General features: G+C 38.9%; 2 protein-coding genes across 2 annotated transcripts in view; both read left to right on the forward strand.

Moving 5' to 3' along the window:
• The window catches only part of LOC101860273 (OTU domain-containing protein 5-B), a gene marked incomplete in the record, with an annotated part of 20,700 nt that overhangs the window by 8,530 nt on the left and 9,265 nt on the right, over positions 1-2,905 (forward strand).
• Positions 118-2,905, forward strand: part of LOC101860516 (probable E3 ubiquitin-protein ligase makorin-1) — a 23,871-nt gene continuing 21,083 nt past the window's right edge. The window contains exon 1 of the mRNA XM_013086179.2: positions 118-275. Within this exon, the coding sequence (XP_012941633.1) occupies positions 211-275 (65 nt within the window). The 5' untranslated portion in view covers positions 118-210. The remainder of the gene's footprint in view (positions 276-2,905) is intronic.

Below are 2,905 nucleotides of genomic sequence, written 5' to 3' on the forward strand. Positions count from 1 at the left end.
TATTATGGTATTATTTTGTTTGTGTATGTAATTATAATAAAAAGAGTAATAAAAGATACGATATTAAAGTAGAGCCGAGCACTTGAGAGTGAACTCCCCTGTCGTTGCGTCTTTTGGTGCAATGTTTAGGTTAGGCATAGTGTGTAGTGTGCACAGTGTGGTAGCCAAGTGTGTTGTTCAGTTTGAGTTCGTTCTGCCGACCCAAACAAAATGGCAACCGGAGGGTTTGATCCACGAATGTCTGGTGGAAGACAAATAAGGCTTCAAGTTTGCAGGTAAAAATCTACTGAAGTTGTGGTCATAGTGTACATTTATGAGATGAAGCCACTTTTGACTTCGAATAATAATAATAATATTTGAGTTTAGTAAAGTTGTAAGCTTACGCAATGACCAGTAGATCTAATAACAACAACAAAAAGTAAAGACCATGCCATGTGTCATGATGTGTTTGACTTTTTTTTTGTAAAAGGGTGAAAAAAAGTTCACTTGACACTGTTTAAAAAAAATGTTTTTCTATTTAGATTCCAGTCAGTCTCTTTAAGTCTTTTAAGTTGTCTCAGGTGTTAGAAGTAAGATAAGCATGTTAGTTTTAGTAGCCTAATCTTGGTATCCTAATCCTAATGTTTAGAGTAGATTTTAGATCTAGATATCTAGATCTAGATCTAGATATCTAGATCTAGATTTCTAGATCTAGATTTCTAGATCTAGATTTAGTTGTGAAAGTGACAGTGTCGCCTTAGCCTTAATCTTAACACTTTCACTTTCATCACATGAAGCTACAGCGAGCACCTAGATCTAGATCCAGCACACCTCTGACTCTGTGATTGGACATCATTTAGGATGTGGACTTCTGACCCTGTCTGCCAGGGTCAAACTGGGGGGAGAGGGATATTCATCCCTATGCCTATAGAAAGACAGAGATTCTTGATAAAATTTTAAGTTTCTCCTTATTACTTGAGAATTGATTTGAATGAAGGTGTCCTGCGTGTAAAAGCAAAGCACCTAACCCTAACCACAGACGCCGGTGATCTTCTAGAGTCTATATGTCATATGTGTCACCACCGCGCATCTGTTTGGGTGCGCAACCCCCGGTCTCCTGCTTTGTTTTGGATAAGAACAGCGAAAACGAGGTCACTTTCTGTGAGCATGCGCAGAATGCAGCTTCTTTCACTTTCGTTTTGGAGGTTCCTGTCAACACAAGTGATTCTACGGTGTCGGAAAGTGTTGCCCCTTCATATTGATGGTTTTCGTAACTGGTATCGGTGAATTTACCAAACCAAACTAATCGCTTGAGTAGTCGATTATTTAGCACATCTAGTTAATCTAGCTCTAATGTATCGTAGAATGTATACTAGAAGGAAGCCATACTAGAATCGATAAATACTATTGCAGGCTGCTTCTTTATGCCCAGGAACATGCCAGACAGAGTTGCGGGCGCACTGAAGCAGACCAGCAGACCAAATTTGTGCAGTCCGTTTCAGTGCGCAATATCGTTTTTTTTTTGCTATTTGGCATTAATAGTGTGGCTTCTAGGCCCTTTGGTTGTTTTACTTCTTAAGTTATTTCTTTATGACCTGCATTGTGCACTGAAACAGACTGTTTTCCTTCCCTTTGGATGCATTATATTGCCATTGGTCATGATTGGAAGATGATCAGTTAATGTATTCATGTCAAAATTAATTAATATGGAAATTTAATCTCCAAAATGTTCAATTTCTTCTTTTCATGTCTTTTTCTTCTTCTTTTTTGTCCTTTTCCTTTAAGAATACTAATCTAGGTAAAGTCTAATTCTTGTTTTCTTCTTTCACCTCCTTCACTTGTGTCCACAGCACCTTTCTTTTTTAATTTCTTCTTTTCACGTCTTTTTCTTCTTCTTTTTTGTCCTTTTCCTTCAAAATACTTGTCTAGGTATAGTCTAATTCTTGTTTTCTTCTTTCCCCTTCTTGTGTCCTTAGCACCTTTCTTTTTATCCATTATCAAAACACATACACACGGTATAAGGAAATCTCCTGTCAGAAGGCGCACAGCTCTCAAAAAGAACTCGCCTCATTGACCTTGGCCTTCCGTTATGGTCAGTACAGGAACTTCTTGCAAGGAAAAGTTCTAAGACAAGGCCAGGATAGAGAAAGATGAAAAGTATCAGAAAAGATCTAGATCTAGAGCTGTGAACATGGTACTATTGCGCACCCAACCAGATGACATATGTTGCACCAAACAGACACCTTGCGCATCAACCAGACACACGTTACCAAGCAAACACCACCACAACATAGGAATTTTAAACTGCTGTTACAATAATGCGCTGCACCGTATAGAGAGGAAGTTTTTCTAACTTCTGGTGAAAAAATCACGAAGATCGACCTGTAACTTCCAGAGATCCACAAAAGATCGCTTTCTGTATATCGCACCACAGGATTAACCCTAGATGTAGTTTTGAAAATTTTAGTCAGACTCCCTCCCGAATATGATAAAATGTTATTCGGACACGGGTCAGGAAAAAAGGAAGTGTCTGCGTTCTATAGATCTAACATTCAGTGCTTCCAATTTTCCGCCATTTTTTAGTTTCCCCCACACCTTATCTGCCAATCCGATGCCCGCCGCCTCATTGATACCCCCCACCCCCCATGTTTCCCACTTTCTTTGTTGTAGAAAAAGGTAAAATTGAAGATTAGCAGACCACCTTGCGCCTTGCACCTGCATATTATGAGCTGTGTAAAAAAAAAGACCGATTCGTTCAAATACACAAGCTTGTGTCATCTCAATTGTTTACCAAGAAAAAGTTGTGTTACTATGTAGAGCTGAGCATACGGCAACTTTTGATTCCATAGACCAGCGCACAATTCATTAAGTAGATCTACGTCAAGACTAGCTAAGCTTATTATGGTAATAATGATCAGTTGCCGAG

This window comes from Aplysia californica, unplaced genomic scaffold (genome assembly GCF_000002075.1).
Source record: "Aplysia californica isolate F4 #8 unplaced genomic scaffold, AplCal3.0 scaffold00442, whole genome shotgun sequence".
In the NCBI taxonomy this organism is placed as follows: domain Eukaryota; kingdom Metazoa; phylum Mollusca; class Gastropoda; order Aplysiida; family Aplysiidae; genus Aplysia; species Aplysia californica.